This window comes from Asterias rubens, chromosome 1 (assembly GCF_902459465.1).
Source record: "Asterias rubens chromosome 1, eAstRub1.3, whole genome shotgun sequence".
Taxonomy (NCBI): domain Eukaryota; kingdom Metazoa; phylum Echinodermata; class Asteroidea; order Forcipulatida; family Asteriidae; genus Asterias; species Asterias rubens.
In genome coordinates, this window is record NC_047062.1 from 26,736,603 (window position 1) to 26,748,292 (window position 11,690).

An 11,690-nucleotide genomic window follows, 5' to 3' on the forward strand; every position below is an offset into this window, starting at 1 on the left:
TTTTACCCTTACACTAGTGTATGATTTAGCTCTGCATTCTCACAGCATTTAGAGCCCACACAACAAATCCACTATTCAGGAAGTTATTCCAACAACTGACATCATAAACGCTAAAATAAAGAATGCATGGGTTGTGGGTTCAAATCCGTTACCAATAAATTATACGGATTTAAATTTTTTAAAACTCTTTGAATTTGTTAATTTAGTTTTCACAGAAAATATTATTTTGGTAACAGAAAATATTAACTTGGTAACCTGCTCCATGATTTCAGTCTCAAGATCGTGCGATCCACCGCCATGTGTTGTATCTAACACACAATGTTGCGATAGAAAGATTTTTTCCAACGTCAAACGCCTCATTTCAATTCAATGCACAGCATACACTGCTGGTTGAGTGCTATCTTTGGGTTTGCACAATCTGCAGATTGCTCACAAATTTGCCCAATTGCCAGCTTGAGCTGCCATACATGTACGTTCTGTAAAGAGCACAAGCTCGAGAATGCTCACTATTTTGCCCAATCGGCAGAGATAGACCTGATAGGTTAGTACACTTCTTGATGCCTAGTTCGTTGTGCAAACGCATGAACACACAAGCATGGACACAAAGCGGAAGTCGTCTGACAACTATTTTGGTGACATTTTAGCCGCAAAGCAACACAATCAGACAATGTAACTCCATACTAGCTAGCAACATCTCATGCTAACTTTACAAGAGTTTAACATCGACATGTCTGAGGGTTGAATTGAATCACGCAAGTAGGGCATTTTACATACCTTGTCAACTTTAATAAAAAGAACAAATGTGCACCCACAAATTTCTGACAAATCAACCGGAGCACTATTAGTAAGCTTGTCTTCTTGCGAGTCTAAAAGCATTTGTCTAGTCCTCATCAAAACTTTGTCCCTCTATCATCGGCCAAATGATGAAGACAAGTTAGCACAATGGAATATTTATGAGGAACTATTGATAAAGAAACTTGGCGCCAAAGGGATTTGATGAATAAAAACAATCTTTGAAATCCTTGGTTTACAATCCTAGGATTTCAATTTGTACAGCGCTATGTCTTGTGCCTCTTTTGGAATAGTGGTACATTATAAAGCACTGTTTATTATTATTTTATTTTTGTTGTTGTCTATGGAGAACAGTTGCATTTAAAGGCAGTGGACACTATTGGTAATTACTCACAATAATTATTAGCATAAAACCTTTCTTGGTGACAAGTAATGGGGAGAGGTTGATGGTATAAAACATTGTGAGAAACAGCTCCCTCTGAAGTGCCATAGTTTTCGAGAAAGAAGTAATTTTCCAAGAATTTGATTTCGAGACCTCAGATTTAGAACTTGAGGTCTCAAAATCAACCATCTAAACGCACACAACTTAGTGTGACGAGGGTGTTTTTTTCTTTCATTGTTATCTTGCAACTTTGATGACCGATTGAGCTCAAATTTTCACATGTTTGTTATTTTATGCATTTTATACACCAACTGTGAAGGCTAGTCTTTGACAAATTACCAATAGTGTCCACTGCCTATAAAACATGTCGTGACAGAATGAGCATGCAGCAAAACAGTATTGGATCTACCGTTATTATGAAAGGAAACCTCTCACATTCACATTTCTGGGAACTGTTTTTGAAGAAGAAGTTACATGTACCACCTGTTGCAACTGTAACTGGTTGTGACTGAAGTTCTGTTATTACCGGCAATATTTCATTTTAGAGCAAAGGAAGTGTGAACACTGTCTTGTAATTCTATGTTTCAATAAAAATTAAAAAAACATGAGATCTTTCAATAAACTGCCAGTTTCAGAATCTTACTTCCTGATGCACTACAATGACTGTAAAATGGATGCATAGTGCATGCATGTAGGATCTGAAATCTCAAACACTTGGCATTTAATGACACTACTGTAATTGAATGGTGGCATTTCAATATGTCTTCTTGTCCCATTTGAAAGGAACGGAACCTTTGGAAAGCTTGTATGGATGGTGAACATGGACAAAACTATCTTAGACTTTGAGTTAAGTAAGTTGAACGCTATTGTAGTGTGAGATCTTTGTCAACTTACATGTCATGCATGTAGGTCATCTACATAATGTAGACTAAGTTGCTTATGGGGAGGCAAGGGTTTAACAGTTTAGGGTGGAGTATTGAGGTCCAAAGTGTGGATGGTGATGGTCAAATTGGACATTGCGCTAACAAAAAAATGAACGCTGGCTTTAATCAAAGACAAACATGAAGCACGTTACCGGGTCTAGCCCCCCGACTCATGTGTCAAAATCAAATCGCAATTAAAGTGCTTCCAAATGCCAGGTACTTCCATACAAGGCTGTTTGTTGATCGATACTGGACAAGAAAAAGGGTTAAGAATAGAATGCAGACCAGCCATTAACGGCAGAGATGAGCCCGCAATTTCATAATATTGTTGTGAATAGTCGTGTGTGACACAATTGGTCCTCCAATCAGGTAGTCGGATTATTTTAGTAGTCATGGCAACACGATAAACCGAGTAGCTGAAGTCACCCAGCACTAATGCACAAATAGATCAGTCACGCAGTATTTAGTTTGGACCTTTGAAAGTCATTATTACACCTACTGTCCATGATAGATTACCAAAGGATTGTCATGAATATTCATAGAAATATGAGGTTTGATCGCCATGGTCTCCACGAACAGAGCAGAGCGGACCTCATAGTTCTTGGAGTAGGTCATGAGTATCTTGGACCCTGACACAAGACCACCTCAAAAAGAGTCATTAGAGTCAGAGGTAACCACGAAGCTTGGACAGTTATTCAGAAAATGGTGGCAGGAAACGGAAATCTTTGCGTAAATGTTTAATCAGGACGTGAAAATCAAATTCTTTATGATATACTTTTTGCGGTCTTATTTTTATAGTTAAGCACCTGGGAGCATTAATTGTAAGGATGCAATGGATTTGGTCCTTTATTACTATACTATTAGTATTATTATTTAAGAGGGTGCTATACAATTTGCGGTCAAATATCCACCCGGACTACTACCTAGCCCTACTCCCTCCGCTTCTTGGCCCTATGCTCAAATCTCTTCAGGATGTGAAAACATTTTCGTATTGAAACACATACATTCATGTCAATTGTTTTTGCATTTGGTTTCAACATTGCTGCATTCTGATTTATTTGGCAGAGTTGATTAAATTTTATGAACTATTTTGCACAAAAACCACTATCGATGCCATGATGTTTGTTGATTTGCAAGCGAGTCGGGTAGTCTTTGGATCAATGCAGTATTCTTTGCTCACAGTGCCACCGCAGAGTGTAGCGATACATACAGACTAGCGAATTAAATCAGCACTAGTGATGCAAATGTCGGACACTTAGTACAGCGGACAACTCAACAGCTTCACAAGCCGTTACTGACGCGTCAGTGAGAGAACTCAACGGAGTTCCAAGAAAAGCCGACAGGTAAATGACTCTGTACGATATTGACGACACTCAGCATGCTCAGTCAGTCTGATCAAAAGTTTACTTGTCTTGCGATTGGAGACCATGCGTAGCACACAGCCATCGAGTTGTGATGACCAGTCAATTTGTCTGACCCGTTGAATTGTCAGACTGTCGAGTTGTCCGAAACTCGACAGACACCTTACTCTCATGCTCCCTCTTGATAATGCGCACCGATAAACATAATGGCACAGACGGTGTTCATCGAGCGATTGCCAGCAGAAATACACCAAAATAGGCACCCACTATGGACTATTTTAGTTAATGTGCCCAATGGGCAATGGTAAGTAACACAACTGTGGGAAAATATATCGGCATAAATAATAATTTCAACCTCCTGGAGAAGGCATCGGGCCAAGAAGCGGAGGAAGTCCAGCGTATAAGACACTATAATTGGGGCTATGGGTCTGCAGGTTGAGATAGTGGTACGGTATTGCTACAGCGTACACACAGGCTATGGCAATTGCTATAGATGCTTATGCACGCGAATTGCATGTTGGGGGCATAATTAAGATGGCTGAAGAGTGAAATTGTAAACAAAGTGTATATTCTAATTCTTGTGATATAACTCTCCAACAAATGATTGTTTGAATCAGTGAATTGCAATCAGGAAATCATATAAATCTGGCAGTATTTGTATCTAAATTTGTGTAGAGGAACTCTACAACAACTACAAATCATGTAGCCAGTTATATTTCCTGTTTTCCACAACACACACAGACTTGCAGCAGGCCCAACAAATTGTAAAGGGTTTATCCAAATCATCCACATACCATGGCCTAATGGTAGTTACAATTTTAATGACTAATGGATGATGAGTCAAAGCGAAATAGATGGAGATAGCATGAAATATTCAGAGGTCGTGACGGTCATTGGACGTATAATGGACTGGATACTCATACTGTAGTGTGTGTCGTGGAGGACCGTAATCACACGCACTAAACACATCTTCATTCAAAGTTAACTCACCCCACACCGGCAAACCACATCAGCATCTGTCGAAAGAAGATCCACCAATTTGCCCTTGCCTTCATCGCCCCATTGAGCCCCAAGAATAACAACAACTTTATTGACAGGTTCGGTACGCATTTTGTTGGATTTTGAGAAACTTTTTTCTAAGTAGTCGTAGCACCCAAAACCATTCCCAACTCAACTATCTCTCTATGTGATGATCAACAACACATTGTAATCTGGTACTATAGCGCGCGTAATACATGTGTGTAGCGCGGGGTTTCTACTCATCAAAAGCGCATGCGCAGTGTTTCATAATACTTCAAGATCCTTTTTGTTATTTTGATGATTTCATGACCTGTCATACTTATCGCCGAAAAAGGCATATTTTTAAATTATTTAATAGCTGCAGCAGCCGATGTCACATGATTCCGATACAGCCTTAAATATTGACATCAAAATAAACTTCCCTTGGACAACCGCTGTAAAATATTGACATCAATTATATTCAGTGCATGTTCAGTGCAAGTGCGAAACTGGTATTTGAGAGGCTAGGTAGAATTTATAAGGGACGCTATTAAATTTACGCCCCCCCCCCCCGGCCTGGACTTTTGCGACTTTTTTTTTGTCCAGGGTAACTGTACAAACTTTGATGTATGTTCATGTTCTTATGTATCTATGCATGGAGGTAGAAACATACACCTCCAATCCATGCTCCATCCAGTCAATTCCTTTTTAATACTGTTCTTTCTATTCTTCCTTCCGTCAAACAAAAACTGTATTGTTCGTACACTCGGGCAAGATTGCTATTTAAAAAAAATACACTGCAAAAGAGGCGTGGGAAACGGAAACTTGGCTAAGAAGGTAACCACCCCCTTCCTGGCCTTCCTGGCCATCCTGGCCACGCCCACTCATAAAAAGCGACCTCTTTTGGATGACCGATTATGTGGGCGCGACGAGTATGTTGTAGACTTGTTCCAAGTCTTCAGTCGTGGCTTTCTACATTATTCCCTGAAATAGCGCCCTCTTGAAGACTAACCTCCATAGTTGGGGCGCAAAATCGACAAGAGGGCGCCATTTCAAGCAATACAAAACCCACGACACCCGTGGAGCCGGAGCCACTCCCAATTCAAAATTCTAAAAAAAACATGGAAGTATCTCAATCAAATCTACCTCCATGATTTGATCGACAGTCTACAGATGGTAATCAGCCTTCATACCATGGACCATTAGAGGGCGGTCTTACTGCTGGTGCCAGAGCCGTCCTCTGTGGTTATAGTCCCCTTCTCCCCCAGCACCTTCTTTATATAATTAAATTTTAATTATTCAACCCAATAATTTATCATTATGAGAGAGATATAGATGTTGCCAGCTTGGCCTGGTTGGAGCTTTTGATGCCGAGTTCGGTCGGTGATGATGTGAACATCTATCTAAGAGTGCGTTTTGGCGACCCCTACCAGAAACATTGATCATCGGTTGAGCGTTTTCGCGTCTCCGGTCGGTTGAGCGCGGTGCATGTGACGATGCTGTTCAGACCAACCGGTAACAGACTTGTGCGGACTCGGTTGGGCTTTGGTTGGTTGGGGTCGCCAAAACGCACTCTCTACTTCCCCTCTGCCTAGCCTTATTACAAGGCTGTCTAGCTCAGTCCAAGCACGCGTGGTCCGCCCACAAAACGTTCACACCCACTTATGGACAAGACAGCATTGCGATCAATAATATGCTACATTTTGATGTGTGATTTATCTTGGATTCATGCTGCCCGCGTTGACGATAGCGAACAATTAAATGAGTTGGATATTCAGTTTGTTTCCTAAGAATAATGTTATCTTTGTTTGAGAAAAAAGAACTTTCTTGATGATTTAAATCTGATCTTCTGATTTTATGAGAAAATTAAATGGGGAAGGGAGGGGTGTAAGACCTCTATCATGGCGCAACCATCTTGAAGTTTGTCCATTGGTATCAATGTAACCAAACCGAGGGTGGAAGAACAAAGTAGTCTGGTTCCAATTTGCAAAATGATTGTTAGCGTTCATTATTGTTGTTTGATACCAGGAACGTGACCAAGATGGAAACAGCGTGAAAATGGTCTATTTATAGACAAGCATGCATTGTAGCCCAAGCTTGGTACATGTAAAGCGGACATCACTGAATATACAACAGTGCTTATAATATTATGCATCTTTGAAAGATTTAATTAAAATGGGTTTATACCCGCAATGGAGTAATATCATCAATCTATTGTTTGCAGTACTGGTTGCTTATTGTAGAATATTATACACATAATGAATGTTTATGAGTGCAATGGTGCGAATATGTTCATGAGTTGAAAGATGGAATGTTCTATTCAACGAGGCGGAGCCGAGTTGAATGGAACATTCCAGCTTTCAACGAATGAACATATTCGCACCATTGCACGAATGAAAAACATTCATTATTTGTTTTATATAACATCCAAGTAGAACTTTGTCATTTTGATTGAAAGAAACAACTTTCAAAACAAACAATTTCAACTGTAGAAGCCGAATGCTAGTAATTTTACTATGCCTTCTTGCAGTAACACCTGCTGCGTTACCAAAGACACGCGCACGCAGTGATGTTTTTACTCAGCTTTTTCGTTCCATCCGAAAAGTACCATTGCACGCTGGCAGCGTGCCAGCGTGCAATGGTACTTTTCGGATGGAACGAAAAAGCACGGCGAGTGACTCAGCGTGCAATGGTACTTTTATTTGCTATCACGTGACGGACAATCCTCCAATCAAATGGCAAGGATCTGCTTGGGTTTTATATAATGTGAGCTAAGAGCAGTGGCTAACAGTTTGCAGGGTAGTGGGTTTGAATGGTCCCAGTAGTATGCACCAAGTGTACAATACAACATTGTTCCTATGGGGTAATGGCTTCCAAAAGAAGCAAGGTGCACCATTTTATCCAAGAGGGAAACTTCTGGAAAGTTAAAACTGTAGTTCCTGTTACTATTGCTTAGGTTAAAATCATCGGATATCCAATCATTTTCACTCTTGGGAACATATATTTACGATACAATGTATCATCATCATAATGCCTCTCATGGGTGTAATATATCCCTAAATATTTGGTCTCGTTGTGAGAGCTAGTTGCATCAAATCGTCTACAACTAACAAGTGCAGCGCCATCTTTAAAAAACAAAACTAAGACCGATTATAGCCAGCTAATGGCAGACTTAAGATTTAAGACTGGCTATAATTATATACCGCACTATTGCAATCGGTCTATAATTAAAGACTGTCTGAGCGCGTCTCAAGTTAGCCGGCTATAGCGCATAGACCGGTTAAAGACCGCTTGGTGCAATCCGCCCCAGGAGCCGATTTTCACGAAATGCTAGGATTAATCCAAACTTAAGTTCAATTCGTCCTACGTATTTGGATACGCAACTGAACCCTTCCTAAGTCCTAAGATTAATCCTAAGTTAGGAAGAATTTGGTGAAATTGATGGCTGGAGAGATTTGCGGGTGGTAGCACCTTCTCACAGAAAATACGGAGACAAATCAAAATGAGGTCTGAACAAAGACTATTTAGGGGTGATTAGATTTGAATTTATTCGGATAAAAATATGTCAAAAATACATACACAACAACGGGAGAAAAGACAATAAAATATGATAAACCAAAATAGAACACTTATAAAATACAGCACAAAAATATCCAAGGATAACCCTAAAAGCCAAATTATCTAAGGCTTATTTCCATTGTGGTCCTTACAAAAAAAACCCAGACAAACCTAGACAAGTGCATCAGGAAAAGAAATGGAAAACAAGCAATAAAAATACAAACTAAATAAATAGTTAATTAAAGTATTAATTAAATAGTTAATGGATTAAATTCAATTAATAAAACACTATATAAAAGTGAAAACTAAAAATAATATCAACTGTTTTTCTCTAATGGTATACATCAATTAAAGAGCGATTAACACGATAGCTGTATTGCAACAAGAAGATAAGGTGTAGCATTTACCTATTTTATAACAACTCTAACAAAGTATACGCCCAATTCATTCTTGTTGAGTTAATTTTCTTATTATTGATTGAAAAGAAACAGGAGAAACATTGTTGAATTTTGTACATGGTTAGGTTTTAAGAATAAATAAACGCCATAAAAGAACAACTTCTTTATTTGGCAACTATTTTTCAATTGTTATTCCAGTAGGCTGAATTTGTTGTTTGCTGAACAAATCAAAGGGAACCTACATCAGTGTCATTGAAGAGTAAATAAACTACCATCCTTTAAGATTTCAAACATTTCACTGATGGTGTTCATTCATAAATTAGGCTTACTTTCAGAGTGGAAATTTATAAAAAGTATTTTTTTACTGTGACAGTCAAGCAAACATTGATTGGTCAAATGGCTCAAAGATTTAGTTGTGGCTGTGATTGGTCAAGAGTCCCAGGTGCATCACCAAACTTAGACTGTGATTGGTCAAATGGCTCCAAGATTTAGCTGTGGCTGTAATTGGTCAAGAGTCCCAGGTGCATCACCAAGCTTAGACTGTGATTCGTCAAATGGCTCCAAGATTTAGCTGTGGCTGTGATTGGTCAAGAGTCCCAGGTGCATCACCAAGCTTAGACTGTGATTGGTCAAATGGCTCCAAGATTTAGCTGTGGCTGTGATTGGTCAAGAATCCCAGGTGCATCACCAAGCTTAGACTGTGATTGGTCAAATGGCTCCAAGATTTAGCTGTGGCTGTGATTGGTCAAGAGTCCCAGGTGCATCACCAAGCTTAGACTGTAATTGGTCAAATGGCTCCAAGATTTAGCTGTGGCTGTGATTGGTCAAGAGTCCCAGGTGCATCACCAAGCTTAGACTGTGATTGGTCAAATGGCTCCAAGATTTAGTTGTGGCTGTGATTGGTCAAGAATCCCAGGTGCATCACCAAGCTTAGACTGTGATTGGTCAAATGGCTCCAAGATTTAGCTGTGGCTGTGATTGGTCAAGAATCCCAGGTGCATCACCAAGCTTAGACTGTGATTGGTCAAATGGCTCCAAGATTTAGCTGTGGCTGTGATTGGTCAAGAGTCCCAGGTGCATCACCAAGCTTAGACTGTGATTGGTCAAATGGCTCCAAGATTTAGCTGTGGCTGTGATTGGTCAAGAGTCCCAGGTGCATCACCAAGCTTAGACTGTGATTGGTCAAATGGCTCCAAGATTTAGCCGTGGCTGTGATTGGTCAAGAGTCCCAGGTGCATCACCAAGCTTAGACTGTGATTGGTCAAATGGCTCCAAGATTTAGCTGTGGCTGTGATTGGTCAAGAATCCCAGGTGCATCACCAAGCTTAGACAGTGATTGGCCAAATGGCTCCAAGATTTAGTTGTGGCTGTGATTGGTCAAGAGTCCCAGGTGCATCACCAAGCTTAGACTGTGATTGGTCAAATGGCTCCAAGATTTAGCTGTGGCTGTGATTGGTCAAGAGTCCCAGGTGCATCACCAAGGTTAGACTGTGATTGGTCAAATGGCTCCATTACTAAGTTGTGGCTGTGACTGCTCAAGGTGTGTAGTAGGGTTGGTCATCATGGCTTCTATTAAGAACCCACTCTCAGTATGATTGGTCAATGTGCTTGCAAATATTTCTTCAATATGCATTCATAAATACTTAAGACAGTTTATCCATTCTGATTGGTCAAAAGGGCATCGCGTGGGGGTGTTTGACGGATGTTTTAACACCAGTAAAAAGTGTTGAAACATGGGCGTGACACGCAAGCTTGAACCTGTGCTTATATGACAGTTTCTTCATTCCTATTGGTTGAGAGCAACGGCTGGAACAGTTGTGCCACATCACGCGAAACCACTAGTTGGAAACCTCGTCACCACACATTGATTCCCTTATCAAACTCCGCAGTGGATGTTGCATTAGTGTCTTTTTTACATGTGTTCCCCGCATGGTGGATAAGGATCATCAATCGTCATTCAACCTTCAATGGCAGACATAAATGTTTGGCTGAGATATTGTATTGCCTTCTCTCAACAGCTTCTCTTGGTGTTAATCTGTAGGTAACAGAGAACAAAAGTATAATATTTAACTACTACCAAATTACCATCAAATGCAACCACAACTTGATTTTTGTGAGGAGGAATATAACATTAACAGTTCACTGCTGGCAGAACCAGTGGCACAGTTATAGATTTAAGTTGATAAACAGAAAATATAATTTTAAAATTTGATTTAAACTTTATTTATTTAGAGTGAGTTTCATAGTCAAGTCTCATGTCCTTGAGGGCAAGTCTCTATGAACTCTCAAGATGGAACTTTAAGGTATCACTTTTGGTTAAGGTGAAGATCCCAATCCAATCCTTCAACCCTCCTACTGTCTGTCCTTTTAAAGGCACTTTACACGTTTGGTAATTGTCAAAGACCAGTCTTCTCACTTGGTGTATCCCATCATAAGCATAAAATAAAAAGCCTGTGAAAGTTTGGGCTCAACTGGTCATCGAAGTTGCGAGAAACTGATGAAACATTGTCACACGAAGGTGAAGTTTCAGATGCTTGATTTCGAGACTTCAAATTCTAAATAATAATAATAATAATTAAAATTTATATAGCGCCCCTTACATACAAAATGATCAGAGGCGCAGAACACTTGTTAAAAAGCACAGAGTGAAAGAAAAAGACAAAGAAAAAAGACTGAGGTCTCGAAATCAAATTCTTGAAAAATTACTTCTTTCTCGAAAAGTACTCCACTTCAGAGGGAGCCGTTTCTCATGTTTTATAAAACCAACCTCTCCCCATTACTCATTACCACGGTAAGGTTTCATGGATATAATTATATTTGAGTAATTATCAATAGTGTCCACTGCCTTTAATACCACAATACCACAAAAAAAATTACCAAGTGATAAATGCATAAATTCAATACCACTCACTGTGGTTTTCAACGATAATCGATGCGAGCCTATATTAATGTTATGTAATTGGACGGCAGTGGCTCCAAAATATATGCGCAAGACTTGCAAGGTTCCTATAATATCATGTGATGCATGCATATTACATAGTCAACCCTCCTACTGTCTGACCATTCAATATTATCCATGTGATTTTGAATGATATATAAACTATGCCATCTTGCAATATGACGTCATGTGGTGAATGCATTTATGCAATACAGTCAACCCTCCTACTGTCTGACTATTCAGTAACATCCATGGTTTTAATGATAGATACACTATGCCTGCCTGTACTTGCAGGTTTGTTAACAGCCGGTTTTCTCATTCACTGAAACACTTTGTTAA

General features: G+C 39.6%; 2 protein-coding genes across 2 annotated transcripts in view; both read right to left on the reverse strand.

Moving 5' to 3' along the window:
* Positions 1-4,650, reverse strand: part of LOC117293512 (adenylosuccinate synthetase isozyme 1-like) — a 28,616-nt gene extending 23,966 nt beyond the window's left edge. Inside the window, exon 1 of the mRNA XM_033775864.1 lies at positions 4,449-4,650. Within this exon, the coding sequence (XP_033631755.1) occupies positions 4,449-4,568 (120 nt within the window). The 5' untranslated portion in view covers positions 4,569-4,650. The remainder of the gene's footprint in view (positions 1-4,448) is intronic.
* A 5,575-nt stretch (positions 4,651-10,225) lies between these two features.
* LOC117290318 (EF-hand calcium-binding domain-containing protein 11-like) overlaps positions 10,226-11,690 on the reverse strand; it is a 41,322-nt gene continuing 39,857 nt past the window's right edge. The window contains exon 8 of the transcript XR_004519038.1: positions 10,226-10,448. The gene's annotated coding sequence lies outside the window, so the exon portion shown is untranslated. The remainder of the gene's footprint in view (positions 10,449-11,690) is intronic.